Source organism: Monodon monoceros, unplaced genomic scaffold (genome assembly GCF_005190385.1).
Source record: "Monodon monoceros isolate NGI ecotype Baffin Bay Population unplaced genomic scaffold, NGI_Narwhal_1 Super_Scaffold_3, whole genome shotgun sequence".
NCBI lineage: Eukaryota > Metazoa > Chordata > Mammalia > Artiodactyla > Monodontidae > Monodon > Monodon monoceros.
This window is the reverse complement of record NW_021703780.1, coordinates 90930057-90949704: the sequence shown is the minus strand read 5'-3', so window position 1 is coordinate 90949704 and position 19648 is coordinate 90930057. Positions and strand designations below refer to the sequence as shown.

General features: G+C 39.3%; 1 protein-coding gene across 1 annotated transcript in view; it reads left to right on the top strand.

Moving 5' to 3' along the window:
• The window catches only part of SUMF1 (sulfatase modifying factor 1), a 112855-nt gene extending 93441 nt beyond the window's left edge, over window positions 1–19414 (top strand). The window contains exons 8-9 of the mRNA XM_029242995.1: window positions 9088–9147; window positions 18310–19414. Of these exons, the coding sequence (XP_029098828.1) occupies window positions 9088–9147; window positions 18310–18420 (171 nt within the window). The 3' untranslated portion in view covers window positions 18421–19414. The remainder of the gene's footprint in view (window positions 1–9087; window positions 9148–18309) is intronic.
• Window positions 19415–19648: the final 234 nt, after the last annotated feature.

Sequence of the window (19648 nt, the reverse complement as noted above, 5' to 3'; positions counted from 1 at the left end):
AGAATGTTTTTGTTTGGGTTTTACCATTAAAAATGTTAACGTTTTGCTAAGTCGGATGCTGTGGTAACAGCCTCTGCATGCTGCAACCAGCTATGTGAATTTCATTGTACTATACAATAGTCTGTCTTCCTTCTGCAGTGTTAGTAACAGGTCAGCTATTTTATTAGAACTTAGACTCCTTTTGGGGGTTTTGGCCTTAGAAAAAATGGGTCAAGTTATCACTGTGGTTTTGGAATTTTGGAGGTTACACGCCACTTGGTTTATGGGCACCTTCGGGAAGTCTGAGTTAGTCATGAACTAATAATGTGTAATAGTAAACAATAATGACTGCACATTTATTGTTTATTATTTGCTCAGTGCTTTCTATGCGTTCTCTCTTTTAATCCCCACATCATTCCAGTGAGGGGATTTTATATGTGTATGTGTGTGTGTATAAATAACCTAAATGTCTTCTTTTCACCTAAAAAGCAATAAACATGCAAACAGGAAACTGTGACCAGTACCAAGGAAAAAGGTTAGTTAAATAGAAACCGAGTAATCACAGATACTGGATTTAACAAAGACTTAAAAGCAGCTATTATGTTTAAAGGATTAAGGGAAAATATATTCAGAGAATTGATAAAAAATACAATGTGAATCAACAAATCACAGACAAACACAACAGACAAATGGAAATGATAAAAGAAGAACCAAGTGAAATTTCTAGAATTGAAATTATAATAACCGAAATGAAGAGTTCCCTAGATGAACTTGATAGCAGATTAGAAATGGTAGGATGGCAGAATTAGTGAACTTGAAGGTAAATCAAGAGAAAATTTCCAAACCAAAGAACAGAGAGGAAAAAAAATTGGAGACAGATCAATAGAGGCCTGTGTGACAGTATCAAACATTTCAACATAATTTCAACACATGTGTAATAGGAGTCCCAGTTGGAGAGGGGAGAGAGAAAGGGACAAAACATTTTTGCAGAAATGATCTAAATACTTAACCAAACTTGATGAAAATTATCTACAGTTCCAAGAAATTCAGTGAACTTCAACTAGGATAAACACAAATGAGAAATATACCTAGACATGTCATAGTCCCAGTGCTGAAAGACAAAGAGAAAATCTTGAAAACAGCAAGAGAAAAGCACTTTATCACATACAGGACAACAGTGATGTGATTAATGACTGCTTTCTCATCAGAAACAGTGGAAGTCAGAAAATGGTGGAATGATACAGTCAAAGGGCTGGAAAAAAACAACTACCAGCTAAGACTTCTATATGTAGCAAAACTATCGTTTAAAAATGAATGTGAAGGAAGTCTGACTTGATTCTGGGAAAATGGAGTAGACATACATTTCCCTCTTCTTCTCGCTAAATACAATTAAAACTCCGGATGCTACCTAGAAAAGGAACATAAGTCCCTGAAGAGTGAAAAGAAGGCAGAGTAGCTGCAGACCTTGGGACCCCAGGAATGACATGGTGGTGAGTTCCATGGATTTTCTTTTGGCCTCATATATCCCAGACTTGGAGCTGAAGAAGCCAGCAAATGCCAGGGAATGTAAACCAAAAAAGTCCCAAGAAAAGCCTGCTCTCTCTAGCCAAAGGGGATATAGGAAATGGACAGTCTAGCAATACTGAAAACTTCTAGTCAGTAAACCACCCTACTCCATCTAAGCATGACAGAAAAAAACTGTGTTTTCTCACACCTGCAAAGGCCAGGGTGGAGAGCCTATACTTGCACCCTCGTGAGGCTGTATTGAGGTGACATAATACCTCTGCCAGGGTGGTGTCAGAGAAGGCCAGGTGGGGTGCCAGGCCTTTCATAGTTGCCTGGCGGTAATGAGGCCACCTCTCTCCATGGTGTAAGTGGCTACCATGTGGGGAGCCGAAACTCTCACCTTCTCTAGTAATGAGCATCCCTCATGAGGTGTCAGTGGAGGCTGAGTGGGGAACCCAGACTCCTGCTTCCACCTGGCAGTAACGAGATGGCTCCCTCCCTTCCCCTGCCAATGTGGCGTCAAAGAAAGCCAGGGGAACAGAATATTTAAATAAGAGCCAGAGTCTTGTAACATAAACATTATCCAGGTTTCAAGTGAATAATGACTTGTCATATCAAGAACCAGGGAGACACCAAACGAGATGAAAAAAAGACAATCGATACTAACACTAATGACAGAGGTGTTAGAATTACCCATTTAGCTAAAGATTTTAAAGCAGCCATGATAAAAATAAGTGAGCAATTATGAACATTCTTGAAACAAATGAAAAAAGAGAATAAAAACTTCAGAAAAGGGCTTCCCTGGTGGCGCAGTGGTTGAGAGTCCACCTGCCAATGCAGGGGACATGGGTTCGTGCCCCGGTCCAGGAGGATCCCACGTGCTGCGGAGCTGCTGGGCCCGTGAGCCATGGCCGCTGGGCCTGCACATTCGGAGCCTGTGCTCTGCAATGGGAGAGGCCACAGCTGTGAGAGGCCCGCGTACTGAGCAAAAAAAAACTTCAGAAAAGAAATAGAGAGTATAAATGGGAACTAAGGGCAAATTTTAGAACTGAAAAATAGAATAACCAAAATAAAGCTTTGTGAATTGGTTCAGCAGCATAATAGAAGGGACAGAGGGGGAAAAAAATCAGAGGGGGAAAGAAAACAGAAACAAATTATTCAATCTGAATGATGGAGAGAAAATAGAAAATGAATGAATGAATGAATGACGCCTCAAGGACCTTTGTGACTGTAAAAACATCATCTAACTTTTTTTTTCTTATTTTATTTTTTAAACTTAAAATTTTTTTAACACCTTTATTGGAGTATAATTGCTTTACAATGGTATGTTCGTTTCTGCTTTATAACAAAGTGAATCAGGTATACATATACATATATCCCCAAATCTCCTCCCTCTTGCATCTCCCTCCCACCCTCCGTATCCTACCCCTCTAGGTGGTCATTTGTGTCGTGGGAGTACTCAGCGGAGAGGGCCAAGAGCATGGGGCTGAAAGAGTACTCAAAGAAATAATGGCTGACAACTTCCCAAATTTGGGAGGAGATTAAACCTGTAGTCAAGAGGCTAAGTGAACCTTAAATAGGATCATCCCAAAGAAACCCATATCAAGACATATCATAATTAAACTTCTGAAAACAGGAGACAGAGAGAAATCTTGAAAGCAGCCAGAGAAAACTGATACCTTATCTATAGGGGAAAGGCCAGTGTGAATGACAGTGGGTTTCTCATCAGAGACCCTAATAAAGGGCAGAAGAAATGGCATGATACTTTTCCCCTGTATTCCCTATGGGCATGATATTTTTTAAGTGTTGAAAGAACTGCCAACCCAGAATGCTTTATCTAGTGAAATGTCTTTTACGAATAGGAGGAAATCAAGACGTTTTCAAATGAAAGAAAACTGGAGAATTTGTCACCAGCAGACCTATCCTAAATGAATGTCTAAAGGAAGTTCACTAAACAGAAAGGAAATGATTACAGAAAGAACCTTTGAACATCAGGATGGAAGAAGGAACATAGTAAGGAGAAATACGGGTACATACAGTAGGCTGTCCTTCTCTCAAGATTTTTAGGTTTTGTTTGATGGTTGAAGCAGAAATTATAACGTTGATGTGTTTCTAAATGTATTTAGAGGAAGTTTTTAATGCAATTATAAACAGGGGATGCTAGAGGGTTGTGAAGGGAGGTAAATTTTCTATACTTCACTGGAATTGGTAAAATAATACCAGTAGACATATCTTATCACAGTTATATGTATATATATATAAATGTAAATATATATAAAATATTTAAAATATATATAAATGTAATATTTTATATATAACTGTATATAAAATATATCCACATATTTTAATAAAAATATGAAATGTGTTTTATATAGTTAATATTTATATATTAATATATATTATATATTTGTTATATGTTTATAAATATATTGTGTATGTATTTTTATATATATAAAACTGTGATAAAGCATTATAGGTAAATAAAAATGAATTTCTTTAAAAAAATGTTCAGGTAACCCACAGGAAGGCAGAAAAAAGAAAACAAAAAAAAAATAGAGAACAGACAAAATCCAAAAAATAAAATGACAGTCTTAAGTGCTTAGATATCAATAATTTCATTAAAAGCTCAATGGTCTAAATACATCAATTAAAAGACATTGGCAGAGTGGATTAAAAAACATAACCTAACTGTATACGGTCTACAACAAACTCACTTCAAGTATAATGATAAATAGGTTGAAAACAAAATGATGGGAAAAGATGTTTTAGGTAAACATTAATCAGAAAAAAGCAGGAATGGCTGTATTAATGTCATATAAAGTAGACTTCAAAGCAAAGAAAATCACCAGAGTCAGAGAAAGACATTGTGTAATGATAAAATGGTTAATCTACCAAGAGGACATAGTAATACCAAATATGTATGCCCCAGTGAAAAGAGCTGAAACATATGAAACAAAAACTAACAAAATTGAAAGGAGAAATAGACTAACCTGCAATTGTAGGTGGAGACTGTAATGCTCCTTTCAACAATTGATGGTACAATTACATAGAAAATCAGCAAGGATATAGAAGAACTCAACAATATCATCAACCAATGGGATCTAATTGACATTTGTAGAACACTCTACCCTACAACAGCAGAATACCCCTTCTTTTCAAGTACTCATGGAACATATACCAAGATAGACCCTATCCTGCACCATCAAATAAACCTCAACAAATTTTGAAAAATTGAAGTCATACAGAGTGTGTTCTCCAACTGCAGTGGAATCCAACTAGAAATCAGTAACAGAAATAAAATAGGAAAATGTCCAACACTTGGACAATAAACACACTTCTAAATAATCCATGGGTCAAACCATACACTGAAGTGAATGAAAATGAGTACATACGGACGAGTGCATGCCTGACCCGTGTGGGGTGAGGCACCCTCCTGTGCCCCAGGGCCAGATGCTCACTCCAGGTAATCAACTCCCCGCTGGGGCACAACGTATAAGAAAATCAGAATAAATGCTTGATTCCATGTCATTTGCTACGTGAAAGTGACAGTACAATATACTCATACAGAAGTGCCTCATTCTTATTAACAGCTGCTTAGCATTCCTCACTATGGATTTCATCACACATGGTTTAAAAGAAGTGCTTTTTGTCTCTTTGCTGACCGATGAAAATTTGTCAGACGCTCTGTTCCCTCTTTTGCTGTCCTTGTTGTTGTATTACATATGACACGGAGGGAAAGGGAAGCATATCTCTTGACTACATAAAATGTCGTTGTTTATGCTCCTGTGAAGAACGACCTGGCCAGCCCCAGCACATTGGTCAGCCCTCTTCCTGCAGGCTTACTCCTCATTCGACAAGCCAGTCTTGCTGAGGAGTGGTTCTGTGGCATCTGCTGTGGATTTGTTTCATCACTAAGGACTTCTGTGCCTTCCGAGGTGTTTTAGATGAGGCTCTGTTCCCCTGCGCTAGCACTCGGAGCATTACTCCTTCAGCTCTTGTCCTGAGAACCTGAGATGCACCTTGCTTAGCCTTTTGAGATTATTGGGGCTAACATTTAGAAACCTGCTTTTTAAATTGTTTTTCTTGCTGTCCTTGCAATCATCCAAGCATTAGAGACCTGTTCGTATTTTGCTGTCTGGGAGTAGAGCAGTTATTGGTAGTAGTCCCTTTGGAGACAACATTCACATGGGTTCTTGTCTGTTTCTGATCAGGGTCTCTGTGTTCAGCGTGTATTTTTACTTAGATTCTTGAGTACTGGTGGTACAGGTTGTGTGGCACGGCAGCCTCTCTTCTTGCCAAGTATACAGGCAGAGAGGTGAGGTATTGACACTACCGTCGGTAGCTTCTCAAGTTGTTTTATTATTTTTTCATTTTTTATGTTTTTTGCGGTACGCAGGCCTCTCACTGTCATGGCCTCTCCTGTTGTGGAGCACAGGCTCCGGACGTGCAGGCTCAGCGGCCATGGCTCACGGGCCCAGCCGCTCCGCGGCATGTGGGATCTTCCTGGACCGGGGCACGAACCCGTGTCCCCTGCATCGGCAGGCGGACTCTCAACCACTGGGCCACCAGGGAAGCCCTCTCAAGTTGTTTTAACCTGCAGTAACAAACTTGATCATGAGAGACAACGTTAATTTTGATTTATCGATCCTTTCCTTAATGAAAAGAAATGGAGACATTTCCCTCTTATGTTAGTTTCCTAGGGCTTCCATAACAAATGACCACAAACTTGGTGGCTTGAAACAACAGAAATTTATTCTTTTAGTTCTGGAGGCTAGAAGTCTGAGACCAAGGTCCTGTCTGGGCCATACTCACTTCAGAGTTTCTAGAATCCTTCCTTGTCTCATCCTAGCTTCTGGCAGTTCCCCGGAATCCTTGGCATTCTTTGACTTGTAGCTACATCACTCCAGTCTCTGCGTCCATCTTTACATGGCCTTCTCTGTGTCTTCTCCTCCTGTTATAAGGACACCAGTCACTGGATTTAGGGCTCACCCTAATCCAGTATGACCTCATCTTAACTAATTCAGAAAATTACAAATCTGCAAAGTTCCTATTTCCAAATAAGGTCACATTCTGAGGCTCTGAGTGAACATGAATTTGGGGGGACACTATTCAACCCACTACACACTCCGAGTAATTTTTCTGGGTTTTTTTTTGCAAAGTGGTAAGCATTTCAAACAGATGTAGCTGATCCTACATCATGTTGTTTTCTGGCAAAAATAGTTTTATTTATAAGGACCAGATGAGCAGCCACCTAGAGGACTGTGTTAACTGCTGTGGTCATGTCAGCCCGGGATGACTCTCATGAGTGCTTGGGTCACTTTGATGAGTGTCACTTTTATTGGTTGTAGACTTCCTTCATTGGAGATGGTGGTGAAAGGGAACTGTTCTGTTCTCCTTCCTGTTGGCAAATCAGCTCCTTTTTCTTGTCCTTGGATCTAACTTGACAAAAGAACTTAATCTTGCGTGATAGCAGATACTGTAATCGGCGTTTAAACTGTCATTTTTTCCATTGTAACCCAGCATGCAGAGACCCCCCGAAGCAGTGTAACGCAAGAATCCCCAAGCAAGAAATTTAATGGAGGAGAGAGCAGCCATTCTATGGGATAGCTACACAGCTTTAAATGCTTTCATTTCTGCTTCAGTGAATTCTTGGTGATTATGCTGCTTTTATAGAATGATAAACTCACCCAGCAGATTCTGTTGTAATGGCTGTCAGATTCCAGTTACTCCTGGGAAGGATGCTGTTTTGTGAAGTCATTATTTTCACATGTAGCTCCTCTCAATTATAGCTTGCCCATTTCTAATCAATAAAAGTTTGTTACTATAACATAAAACATTGAAGGCCATGGAAATACTGTGGCCTTGCAGTGGAATGAAAAATAACCAGTGGCTTGGTCTTTGACAGCTTTTAAGTACCTGGCTTAGGAGAAAACATGAACTTGTGCCCACAAGTTGACATTTGCGAGTCAGTGTGTTAGCCATGCTTGGAGAAAACATGGTTCTTTTAACTTCTGCCACTGACGTCTGGGCCTTTGACAAGCAAAAGGAAAACTAAGATAGGAGGCTCTGTTCAACCTTCTCTTATTTTCAGTAAGCAAAGAACAGGCAGCTGTATGATTAGTTGACTTCTTGCATAACAAAGGAAAAGCAAAAAATTCTCATCCCCCTCAGACTTCCCAGATGTGGCTCTGGTTTGTAGTTTACTGGTAACTCTCAAATACTCTTTGCATGGCTTACCTGATGATGAGGCTTTTGTCCTGGCAGTTTTACGGTGTTCATTTGCATTGCACATTTATCCAGAGCCGTCTCTAGAAGTAATAGTCTTACCTCTTGGCTGGCTTTTTCTGCCTCCAGTTCTCATTGCAGTGGTAGCCACTGTTCCTTCTTTTTTTTTTTTTTTTTTTTTTTTGGCCTGCGTTGGGTTTTCATTGCTGTGTGCGGGCTTCCTCTAGTTGCGGTGAGTGGGGGCTACTCTTTGTTGAGGTGCGTGGGCTTCTCATTGTGGTGGCTTCTCTTGTTGCGGCGCACAGGTTTCAGTAGTTGTAGCACGCGGGCTCAGTAGCTGTGGCACATGGGCCCTAGAGCGCATGGGCTTCAGTAATCGCGGCGCATGGGCTCAGTAGTTGTGGCTCAAGGGCTCTAGAGTGCGAGCTCAATAGCTGTGGCGCACAGGCTTAGTTGCTCCGTGGCATGTGTGATCTTCCTAGACCAGGGCTCGAACCCGTGTCCCCTGCATTGGCAGGCGGATTCTTAATGACTGAGCCACCAGGAAAGTCCTGCCACTGTTTCTTCTTGCTTTCTTTTAGGCCTCGCCCAATTTCCTATACTCTTGGTCTCTAAACTCTTGAGCCAGGCTGCCTCGGTGTGAATCCTCATTCTCGCATTTGCTTAATCTCAGAAGTTGTTACAGAAATTACATGAGTTAATATTTGCAGAATACTTAGAACCCTACTTGGTTCATAATAAATACTGTATAAATCTTTTTGAAAAAGATAAACTGTGTTCTATATCTTGATTGTGGTGGTGGTTATACACTTGTCAAAACTCATCAGAAGTGTGCATTTAAAAGTTTTAAAAGTATAAAAGTTTACTGTATATAAAGTATACCTCAGTAAACCTGACCTAAAATTTTTTTAAAGGTAAAAAGCATATCCGTTTATTCAGCCAGCAAAGGGTTTATTAGGTGTTGCACAGTAGGATTTTAAAAACATAATTCAAAGAGGCTTGCCAGTCTAGTTGAGCTGGCCGGTTATAATGCAGGATAAATTTGCCCATCAGTGTGAGAAGGTGATGTAAGAGGTGCTGCAAAGCAGCTTATTAGTCATCTAGGTAGGAAACACTGTAGGGGTTTGGATTGCTTAAGGCAGTCCCAAAGAGTTCACCAAATAGTCGGAACTTGAGCTGGACCTCAGAAGATGTAGGATTTGGAAAGATGGGCATTCGAGAAGGTGCATGGGTGCAGGTGCAAGACCCAGGGGCAGAAATGCATGTGGAGACTTTAGGCAACCATGTGAGAGCTGGTTGGATTAAAATAGACCCTCTGACTGTGGGAGGGACAGCTGTGCTTTATGGACTAACGAGTTCTCTTCCCTTCATCCACAGAAAGGCCCCCCTTCTGGGAAAGACCGGGTGAAGAAAGGTGGATCCTACATGTGCCATAAGGTAAGTCAAGTCACTAAATTCTGTTTTGGTGTTCTAACAGCAGGTTTATGGATCCATTGTAAACATTAGCCCCAAGATGTCTCATCCACTTCTGTTAATACATACCTATCTCCATCAACGCCAGAAAAAAAAAAGTTTGTGCACAGGCATGGGGAAAAGTGGTTCAAGAAGCAGAGGTTGTAAATGATCTGTTGTCAACCATATTCCATCTGTTGTATCTTGACCCTTTGAGACACCTTTGTTGTCCCATGAATCAGGGTGAGCTGTATATCTGGTTTCCAGCATGTAAGTCTGGAAGCACACCCTTAATTTATTTGAGACTCCTGTAAATTTCTGGCTTGTCTGTTGAGATTAAGTTGAGTTATAAATGGAGGGTAGTTTGTGGTATACTGGAATGGAAACATCCCAAGTGTTCTAGGTATATAGTGTGTGCTTTGTGGAATAAACATCTCTCTCAGAGAATGATTCTTCTCTTTGGGCTATAATTTCAGTGTCAGAGTTGGTTGTTCTTGGCGAGTAGAAGTAAGTCAGTGTTTCATGAGTAACCTTTTTAAGGAGTTCAGAAATCGAATACCACTTCTCTCCCTTTTTTTCTTTCAATCATATATTTTTAGTATATCTAGCACTTCAACTTCTATCTCTATGCAAACATGGCGTTTTGCAGATTGTTATTACAAGAAGCTTCCCATGGTAACTCAGTCAGTCTAGGCAGTTAGAGACTTAAAACTGTAATGGCTCCAAATTAAGTTATTAATTTGATAATGGAGGAATTGTCAAACTTTGCCTTAAAATAATGGTTCTCAAACTTTATTGTACATTAGAATCATCTGGGATCTATAAAAGATATTGATGCCTATTTCCTCACTCACCTCATTCTGACTTGATATTTCTGGATTGTGACCTGGGCATCAGGATTTTAAAGCTCTCAAGGTGATCATAACATACATCAAATTTTGGGAGCCACTGGCCTAAAGAGAACCTATTTAAATTATGTATATCTGTGAGTTCGTAGGGGTGTGTGTCTTCTGCATTTCTTAGAATTTTTAGTGTAGTTATTTAGGTGGCAGTTCATAGAGTTGAATTCACTTTATACTTTACACTTACCTTTATAACAAGATGTGGACAAATTTATCTTTAAAATTCTAACTTTAATTTTAAATTAAAAGCATTGCCCTAGGTTGTCCCAGTACTCTTAAGTGTTCATATACCCATCTGTCTGTAGTCCCAGATTTTTTTCCTTTGATTCAAGCTGTTGCTGCAGGTGTATCTGAATCCTCTTGCTGGGAAACCAGACTTTCATGAAAAACAGGTGAATCTCTTTTTGCACAAGAGCATCTCAAAACCCTAATTACCACCAGTTATGTGTCTGACATATGGCACTTTTCATAATTGGGAGTCCATTTACTCTGTAATAATTAAAGACCATAAGATTTTTTTTGCACAAATAAGTGGAGAAAATGAATCCTGTAAAAAACATTTTAAGCATGAACACCAAAATATTCCAGTGCCATGCATATGAATGTGTCTACTTTAACATTTCATTTTTCTTGCTTATTTTAAATGTTTAAAATTTTTATAAGCTTCTTAATTTATTCTTTTAAAATATCTTTTAACATGTTTATATATATATATATATATTTTTTTTTTTTTTTTGGCGTATGCGGGCCTCTCACTGTTGTGGCCTCTCCCGTTGCGGAGCACAGGCTCCAGACGTGCAGGCTTAGCGGCCATGGCTCACGGGCCCAGCCGCTCCGCGGCATGTGGGATCTTCCCGGACCGGGGCATGAACCCATGTCCCCTGCATCAGCAGGTGGACTCTCAACCACTGTGCCACCAGGGAAGCCCTATATTTTTAATAAATACATTTTTATGGTACAGTTGTTTTTTGTATATTTATGTTGTGTCCTGTAACCTTGTTAAACTCATCTGTATAAGTGATGTTTTTGTAGATTCTTTATATATATATATATATCTTTACTGGAGTATAATTGCTTTACAATGTTGTGTTAGTTTCTGTTGTACAGCAAAGTGAATCAGCTCTAAGTATACATATATCCCCATATCTCCTCCCTCTTGAGCCTCCCTCCCATCCTCCCTATCCCATCTCTCTAGGTCGTCAGAAAGCATCGAGTTGATCTCCCTGTTGTTTTTGTAGATTGTGTTGTATTTTCTACATAAGTGGTTATACCATCTGTGAGTATAGACAGTTTTACCTCTTCCTTTTTAATCTGGATATCTTTTATTGCTTTTTCTTACTGTATTGTGTTGGCTAGAACCTCCAGTATATTGTTGAATAGGAGTGGTAAGAACAGACAGTCTTACCTAATTTTTGATCTTAGGGGAAAAAACATTTGACTTTTCAAAATTAGCTATGATATAAGCTATAGTGTTTTCAAAGATGCCGTTTATCAGCTTGAGCAAGTCTCCTTCTAGTCCTAGATTTCTGAGAATTTTTTTTATCAGAAATGGATGTGGATTTTGCCAGATGCTTTTTCTAAAGCTATTGAGATGTTTATGTGGTTTTTCTTTTTCAGCCTGTTAATATGGTGAATTATAGTCATTGATTTTCTGTTTTCAAATGTTAAACCATCCTTGGCTTCCTGGAATACATCCACTTAGTTATGATGTATTATCCTTTGTATATGTTTTGGATGCAGTTTGCTAAAATATGTTCGTGGTTGGTATTGGTCTCTTGTTTTTGTTTTTTTTTCTGTCTGATATTAGTATCAGTGTATTGCTGGCTTCATAGATTGATTTGGGAAATATTCCCTCATCTTGAATTTTTTGGGGAAGAGTTCATGTAGAGTTAGCATTTTTCTTCCTTAAATGTCTGATAGAATTTCCCCAGGAAAACCATTTGGGCCTAGAGTTGTAACCATACATTTAATTTAGTTAATAGCTACAGGGTTGTGCAGATTATCTGTTTGTTCTTGATTAAGCTCTGGGAGTTTGTGTCTTTCAAGGAATTTGTCCGTTTCAGCTGAGTTAATGAATTTATTGACATAAACTTTGCCTTTTCACTTGCTGTTTAGACCATTTACATTTAATGTGATTGTTGATATGGCTGGATTTAAATTTGTTGTCTTGATATTTGTTTTTCTCTTTGTCTCATCTGTTCTTTTCCTTTTGCTTTTTTTTTTCTTTTTTTGGATTGTTTTTTTTTATCACTTCATTGTCTTTCCTTTGGCTTATTAGCTATAACTCTTTATTTTAAAAATTTTGTGGCTGATTTAGAGTTTATATTATACATCTTTAACTTTTCTTAGTCACCCTGAAGGATAAGTTTTAATTTAGTCAGGCTCAGAGTGATGGAGAGAGTATTCCAGAAAAGAGAATAGCAAAGTGACAAAACTGAGTGGGATCCACAAGATTTTCCAGAGAGAAACGGCAGCTCTAGGATCTTTGGTCAAGTTAATTGTAGATGATGTAGGTTTTTAACCTCAGCCTGGTTATTTTGGTGTAGTCAAGAAAACAGCACAGTGTTGGCTGTGAATTACTTTCAGTGCTTGTTCTTTACACTAGATTAAAAGTGGCAGTTTTAAGTGCCACTAAGTATATTAAGATGTGGACTCTAGAATTAGATCTGGGTTGGAGTTCCTGTAACTGTTCTTTGCTAGTCTTTGCCTGTAACATTAGGCAAATTACTTAACCTTTCTAAGCCTCAGTTTTCACACTTGTAAAATGTACATCATAACTGCACCTATTGTAAGGTTCTTACGAGGAATAAATGCAGCAAAGTAAATAAGCACTTGGTACAGTGCCTAGCTCATGGTAAAGTCTCCGTAAGTTAGTTGCTGCTAACACCATCATTCTTAATCATCATCTTTATTATAATAAGATTATTTTCCCCCATTTTCTCTTTTGAATAAAAACCAACTAATGAACTGCTAACTAGATAGGCAGAATCCTGGAAATGATTACTGTAGCACAGGTAAAAATCAGTAAAAGAAAGAAAATCAATAAAAAGAGAAAAGAATAATGTAATTCATTTTGAAAAAAAAATCACCTTGCTTAGAAGGTGACTTACTTTTGACCGTGGCCCAGGGCCAGTTTGCATGACTAAAGTAAGCTCTGATTATTATTTTTGATTTTTTGAAAGCCCATCCAAAGTATAGCTTCAGTAAGGAGACGAGGCACAGAAAGAACAGCTATGAGTCAACATGGTGTTAAGAGCACAGATTCTGGAATGGGACTGAAAAGACTGTAATCCTGGATTCACAGTTACAAACTATGTGACCTTAGGCACACTATTACCACACCTGTGTGTCGGTTTTTTCCTTGTGTATACATATATATATATTATTGTGTATACAATAATACCTACCTCAGGATTATTGAGAGGATTAAGTCACTTAATACATGTGAAGTTCTTAGAACAGTTCACATGGTAAGTACTCAAGAAATACTAGTCTTTCTTGAAGTTGTTAGATTAATCTCTGTGGGATCTTTAGCCCAACCTACAACATTGACGAAATCCTCACTCCCCTACCCCCTCAACCCCACCATTTTACATCAAGATTAGTAGCAAAAGGAGTTGTCCAAGTGTCAGTGGCAAGAGCAATGGATGGGAAATTGAGAGACCTGAGTTCTGCTGTGTCATTTTTCTATAATCATTTTGTTCATAATGAGCTACAATTACCTTAAAACTGTTCTTTATCCCTAAAAGTCTTCCTCTCATAAAAACCATATTGCCGTCCCACTTGACTTCAGAGCCCCAAGGCTGGTAAGCCATTATCTTAAATGAATTGTTCTTGAATCCAGGATCATATTCTTAGTGCAGATATCGAGGTCAGTTTCACAAAGTAATTAGCCATTTTGATGAAATGGGGCTAAAATAGGCCCTCACTACTACCTCTGTTCTTAATTAATAAAATGACCCATATTTCAACCACTCAAAGACCTAACATCATTAATAACCATTTTTAGTGCTAAAAGTAGAGTTGGAAAAAAAGAAAGAGCAATGAGGACATATGAAATCAGGCCATTTTTCTCTTTAATTACGTATTTCATTTAGTTGCCCATTACTGGAATTTAAAATGAACTACTTATTAATAAATGTTTGCTGAGTGAATGAGTGCATTTGCAGTGGAATGATAATGTCAATTGACTGTTTTCTCATGTGATGGTCCTGACCTTTCAACATTAACTTGTAGTGAGACTTGCTTTTTAGTGTTTAGTTCTTCATCATTTAGGTTAATGGAAGACTTTAGGTACTGCTATGATCCAAAAAAGGACTAGCTCTTTTTGTTGTCACTGATTTTAAGCTTTTTTGTTATGTAAGCAAAACATTTTCATTGCATAAAAATTAGAAAATAAATAATAAACAGAAAAATGAAGAAAATCGTTCACGCTGCTTTCTGAAGAAAACTGTTAACAGTATTCTACCAAACTCTTCGGTGCACTTTTATTTTTTCTTCCCAAAATGGGATTATGCTGTATGTACCAGGGCCTTCAAATATGACTATGGTCAATAATCTCTTATACATCATGGATCTCTTTTCCGATCACAGTGCTCCAGGCAGGCACAATTCGTCACAGTTGCTACAGCCTGCATTTTGTGGCATATGGAAACCAAATTTTAAAACAGTTTGTTATATAATTTGAGAGACAAGTTGCATATTGAACTATGCCATCCGACAAAGACCTCAGTCCTATGCCTTGTCACCAGAGATACCCCTTCACCTTTTCCATTTATATAACAAATAATTTTCCTATTTTTGTAGCAAATGCGTAACCGTATTCAGATGCTGGCAAGGAATCATCTTCCCAACACAAGATCACTAAGACCTGCAGAGAAGCTGCTTTTGTTTTAGTAAGGAAGCAGGTTAACCCAAGGAGGTCAGATAAGACAGGCAAAGTGAGTTCTTTTAATTAAGAGTGTTGTGTTCATTAGAAAGTAACAATTACAATTATCTCCACATGTCTACTGCTTTACTTTTTCATGTAAAGATAAGATGAAGCATTTTGACATTATTCCATTAATAGCCCCATTTTATCGGAAGAGGGAGCAGATTCAGAAAGGCTTTGGCTAAGGTTAAATAGCTAATGAGTCTTGGATTTTGCCTTTTCAGGTGAGTAAATTAGTAAAATGTTTGTCACGATTTCCACCTGTGTCAAGCCCAACCTCTTTCTGCCAAGTAGACCACCTTTAATGTGACTGCATCCTATTTATCCACCCACGTTTCCTGCTTTTTATCATTTATCCTCTCTGTACCACTCATTGCTTTTGCCTGGAATTCTCATTCTCTGAATCTTTGGGCGGCTCAGCTCTCACAGCGCCTCATCAGAGGAGCCTTCCCCGGCCACCTTATCTAAGTAGCACCTAGTCACGTCTGGTCCTCTCTCCCTATGTGACTTTCTTCCAAGCTCACCACTGCCAGAAGCACTCTTGAATTTATCCGTTTATTTATTGTGTGACTACTTAACTCCTTGTTGAATGTAAGCTTCCCGATAACAGGTACATTGTTTTGTTCCGCATTGCTTCCCTCGTGCCCAGAATAGCATCTAGCATGTTGTAAACTCTCAAATATTCAATGAATAAATAAACCATGCTCTGACACTCTCAGGCTGTGGCCTTGCTATCCTCTTCACTTGCCTGAATTTTTCCATTTTCATGCCTCTGATGTCATTGTTTTCTCCACTTAACATACCTTCTTTCCTTGTTTCTAAGTCCTGTAAATCAGTGCTACTCAGTTTGTGGTCCATGGGCCCGTAGCATTAGCAGCGCCTGTAAGCTGGTTAGAAATGCAGATTCTTGGAACCCACACCAGACTTACTGAATCAGGATCTCTGGGTTTGTGGCCTAGGAATAGGTATTTACATGAGCTCTCCAGGCTATTCTTCTGTATACTCGAAGTCGGAAGACCACTGCCATAATCACGTAAATCCCGCTCTGGCCACGTTCTGCCTTCAAAAGTCTTTCCTAAAAAATTAGACATTTAGTGACCATTTCCTCTCCTGAATTAATAGTAGCCTCAGAATCTTTTAATCCTAGCTTGTTTTGTAGCTTTTTGATGTGTAATCATTGTTTCCTCAACCAGCCTGTGATCTCCAGCGGGACAGTGCGCACAGGAGGCGATCAGGAAACGCTTGATTGTTTTTTGTCATGTGTGGTCCAGTTATGGAACAAGAATGTCCCTGTCTGACTGCCTGCCCCCCCTGCCCCAAACTCGATTCTTGCTCCCATGTGGAATTCACTGCACACACTGAGAGCGTGGGGCCCTGCATTATCCACAGGAGCTTGATTCTAAAAATACCAAAGCACCTTGCTTCACAGCAGCCCAGTGAGTAGGCCCTACATGGAACAAAGCTTCTGCCGTGTCTTTCTGCATGGTCACCTCTAGTCATTTTAGAGCTTCCATTGCATCCCAATCACAGGTAGTAGCAGATGCCATCATGTCTTTCATTATTTCAGGCATATTTTTTAATTCATTTTCCCTCTGCCTGCCTGAATATTGGTAATAGTGTTACATTCTTCACTGGCCACAGGGAAAATGAGAAAATTGGTTGCTACTGTTTTGCTATCTATAAAAGACAGAGCACCATGTGTTTTGTTTTTTTTTTCATGGTGGAAGTGCTCCAGAGAATTCCTTTGTCAGCTCTAGAGATAATTTTTATGAAGATTAGAAACATTCAACTTTCGTGAGAGAAAGGAGAATAATAAGAATTAAGGAAAAAAAAAAACCTCTTTCATACTGACCTATTTTGCCCCTCCACAAATTCTCTCTGCTTCATGAGTTCCAAAGTTACTCTACATGATTCTTTGTGCAGTTTCTTTAACCAGCGGCGGGGACTTGAGTTTCCCGGGGCCCACTCAGAGTTGATGCTCTTGGTACACAGGGTAACTAGTTTATTTTCATTGTCTGTTTTTTTTGATCAAAGATCTTAGGACATAAGAGTTCCATGCATGGTTATTTTTGGAACGTGGAAGCTTTTGAAGTGTTTGAATCAAGTCATCTGTGGTTATTCACTGACTATCTAGTAGGTGACCAGGGATATGTGTTAGGCTTTCCCTGGTGTGTACATGCAGGGGGCTATAACAGGGGTGGGACAGAATCATGAGTTGTGATGCCTTTCCATCTACGAGTATCGACTGTTGCTAGGCAGGCAAGCACACCACAGTTAGACCTGGGTTCGAATTCTACTTCTTTTAACAACTGTGTCATCTAGGGTAACTCATTTAATCCCTCTGGCCATTATGATCAAATCAAATAAGTGATGAAGGCGCCTAGCACCATGACTGGAGAGCTTGATGTCTGTGTGTTTGTGCATATGTATATACCATACTCTGCTCTTATAAAATAAAACAATACCAAACAAGTCCCCCACACAAAGATACATAACTTTATGAATTACTGTGATTTAAACTCCAAAAGCAATGTATTGAGAAAAAATGTTTTCCACAGCCTTTCCTACTCTTGATGTTCCTGGGCTTGCTGTTCAATTTTTTGCCAACCTGTTGGATAGTAAATAATATCTTAATGTTGCTCTTAATTAATATTTTCTCAATTGCCATTTAGCTTTATTACTTGGTTTCTTGTCTACTTGTCAAATGCTATTCTAAATGTGCAAATAACTTTTTAAATTATAAAAGTAATACATAGTTATCATCGGAAATTTGAAACCCCACTGCCTGAGGGTAACTACGGTTTGGATTATGGTGCATTTTGAATCTTCCAGTCTGCTTTTCTTTGGCGTACGTGATTATCTAGATTGAGATCATAGCACATATACAGTTTTGTATTCTGACTTTTTCATTTAAGGTTGTATCCTGAGAAATTCCTATGTCATTAAATGTTACATGAAAACATGCCTTTTAATGGCTGCTTACTAGTCTAAATTATGGATGCGCCATAACTTATGTAACCATTGGTTGTTACATTTTTTTAAACTGTTCTAAGTAATACTCACACCAACATCTTTGTACTATATCTAGTCACGTTTATAACAGAACACTGGATAATGTGGTGAGCTCTCAATGCGCTACCCTTTTCGGAAACATAGCTGCTAAATGTGCAGGAGGCGGGTGCCTGTAGGGCAGGCACTGTCTGCAGATAGGCATAACTCTGTACAGTTGGTACTTGGGTACAACGTCAATCTGACAGTTGAGAGCCTTCAGCCCAGAGTCCAAGAGCACTCATGTGTCTGGTTCTCTCCGCAAAGTCCTACTGCTACAGGTATCGCTGTGCTGCTCGAAGCCAGAACACACCTGACAGCTCCGCTTCGAATCTGGGATTCCGCTGTGCAGCCGACCACCTGCCCACCACAGGCTAACAGCCACGAAGAGCCTTCCTGAATCGGAGAAGTCGTGTCTAACCTGCACGCGGCTTCCCTCAGAAGGCTGAACAACCTCGTGTGAAGAATTCCCACCCCCAGGTGGGTTACATGCCTGCCCAATGGCCAAAGGAACCGTGTGGCGAGACCAAATAGCTGACCTGCATCAGCAAGTGTGCTTTATTGTGTGGTGCATTTCATGTTTTACTTTTGGAGTCTTTTAAAGAGGAAGGCGGTGGAGGGCACCCTGAACTAGGCCTCAGGAGGTCTGCGTTCTACCCAGGCTCTGCCCCTGGGTTAGACCCCAGGGTCCCACACTTGACCTTCCTGGGCCTCAGTGACCTCATCTGTCCAGTGAGGGGATGCACAACATGATCTCTGAGGCTGTCTCCCAACTCGCAGATTGTCTGAATATATCAGATTCTATTGTGATTTCATAGTGAGAGTTTATGGCAGGTTATTTTTTAGCTGTTTTTTCCCATGTGTGAACCTTGGGTAATAATAATCATGTAAAATAATCGTTCTCTTGTATATTATTTTCAGAAAAGAATGAGGGGGGTGGCGGTGATGGGTCTTTATATTCATACTGCACTTTGTTTTTTCAAGGAAATCAGTGTCTTTTACATTGTTATAATGAATCCCACTTGGGCCAGTGATGGTGCGCTCAAGTTCAGCAATCTGAACACGCAGGGATGTCTGTGAGGTGACTTTACTGTGCTTTATATTTTAACATTAAGTGCCTTTGGTTCAGGGGGGCAGTTACAAGCCCTATTTCCCCCTCTCCCCAAAGCCTTTGGTGAATGTGAAATGTTTGCTACATGGAGAAACCTGTTTAATTCTAAATGTAGGAGAAAAAAAACAAGAACCTTGAATTAACTGTATTCAGGGTATCCAGTATTTTGTAATAGGGAAGTAGGAAATCTTGTTGGCTGTGGAGTGTCAGACGCTTCAGATCATGCACTGTGTCGAATAAAGTGGTATCTGCTAAATCAGGCTTCACTCTCATTGTTTCCTTTTCTCTTTCCCTCTATTATGTTTTCTTTTAAAGAAATGACTTTGTGATATGTATGTGTTTTGTTTGCTAGAAAACTTTCTTGTTGTTTAGCTATTTGATAACTTGGATATTTGAGCAGTTTGTGGGAATTTTTATTCCAAAAGGCAAGGCTGTTCTGCCAGGAACCTAATTATGACCGTGCTTCTTCGTGCCTCAGTAGATGAGACAAGGTCA